This window comes from Poecilia reticulata, unplaced genomic scaffold (assembly GCF_000633615.1).
Source record: "Poecilia reticulata strain Guanapo unplaced genomic scaffold, Guppy_female_1.0+MT scaffold_181, whole genome shotgun sequence".
In the NCBI taxonomy this organism is placed as follows: Eukaryota; Metazoa; Chordata; class Actinopteri; order Cyprinodontiformes; family Poeciliidae; genus Poecilia; species Poecilia reticulata.
This window is the reverse complement of record NW_007615018.1, coordinates 409142-410340: the sequence shown is the minus strand read 5'-3', so window position 1 is coordinate 410340 and position 1199 is coordinate 409142. Positions and strand designations below refer to the sequence as shown.

Genomic DNA, 1199 nt, shown 5'->3' with positions numbered 1-1199 from the left:
TTTTACCGAGGTCAGTGAACGCAGCGTGGTTTTTACCGAGGTCAGTGAACGCAGCGTGGTTTTTACCGAGGTCAGTGAACGCACCGTGGTCTGACATAGCTCCACATTGGCCGGTTCTCTGTTGCCGTGGTAACATGAGTTTCACCTGTTCTGTCTAATCTGTGRTTTAGGTGCGGATCGGTTCTGGACCGGTTCTGGACCGGTWCTGGTCGTTGTTCCTGTTCTGAAGGTTTGGGCCCGAGCTTCAGGAGGTTCTGATGGAGATCGGACCGAGCCGCAGACGATCCTGATGATCGATGGGTTCCTCCGAGACTCAGTGAGAGTTCTGCCGGTTCTGACCCGCCCAGCTATCGGACCATCTGCTGCTGGGATTATCAGATTAGCTTCATCCCGACCAGCTGCTCTTGGATCAGCTGCTGCGGTCGGTCCGATCGGACCTGAACGGGTCGCTGGTTCTGAGTGGATGGCTGGGCGGCAGCATGCTGGGTTGGGTCGGAACGCTGATCAATAAGCGCTGGCTGGACCGGCGCCGGTCCGGACATGGAGCGGAGAGGAAGGCCCGCAGTGGAGCGGTAAGGTCCGCTGGAGTTCTGGAGCAGATGGTACCGGTTAGCGGGTCTGGGGCGGTGAGTCGGTCCGTCCTCAGCCAATCAGAGGGCTGAGGTCCAGTCGGGTCCACGGTACCGGTTCTGGTGAACTCTGCGCTTTGAGGTCTAACGGGATCCAGAACCTTCGGTCCGTTTGGAGCTGCAGGGTTCTGGGGTTCTGCCAGCGGTTCTGCTCGGTYCATATGAAACCCGGTTCTGATGATTTGGGTTTTTGTCCAGTATAAAGACCTCATCCTGCCAGCAGGGGGAGCCGTGCTGCGAGTCCAGAGGTTGTAACGTTGTTTCCTGGTTCTGCAGCCGGTCCAGCGGTCCAGCGCTCTGCTCGGCCCGGCGGTCATGTTCGGAACCGGACGGAGTTGGGACATCGCTCACGCCCCCCGCCTGCAGGAGCTCTGGAAGAAAGACCTCTCATTGGACGGTGAGTCAGAGGGAGGGGCCTGACGGCAGCGGCGCGGCTGCATTCCTCCTGACGGGACAGGTGAGTCACACCTGAGCGGCCCGAACCCGGCAGGAGGAACAGGTGAGCCGAGCGGTTCTGATGGAGGGGAGCGAACACTGGAGCCATTGTTCCAGCTGTGTGTGTGTGTGTGT

General features: G+C 59.7%; 1 protein-coding gene across 6 annotated transcripts in view; it reads left to right on the top strand.

Annotated features, from left to right (window-relative positions):
• Positions 1 to 1199, top strand: part of kifc3 (kinesin family member C3) — a 63209-nt gene that overhangs the window by 13588 nt on the left and 48422 nt on the right. For 5 of the 6 annotated variants that reach the window (XM_008402077.2, XM_008402078.2, XM_008402080.2 and 2 more), the window contains exons 1-2: positions 7 to 572; positions 906 to 1026. In XM_008402077.2, the coding sequence (XP_008400299.1) occupies positions 480 to 572; positions 906 to 1026 (214 nt within the window). In that variant the 5' untranslated portion in view covers positions 7 to 479. Of the gene's footprint in view, positions 1 to 6; positions 573 to 905; positions 1027 to 1199 lie in introns of those variants that run through there. The other variant, XM_008402081.2, reaches the window with a different exon arrangement.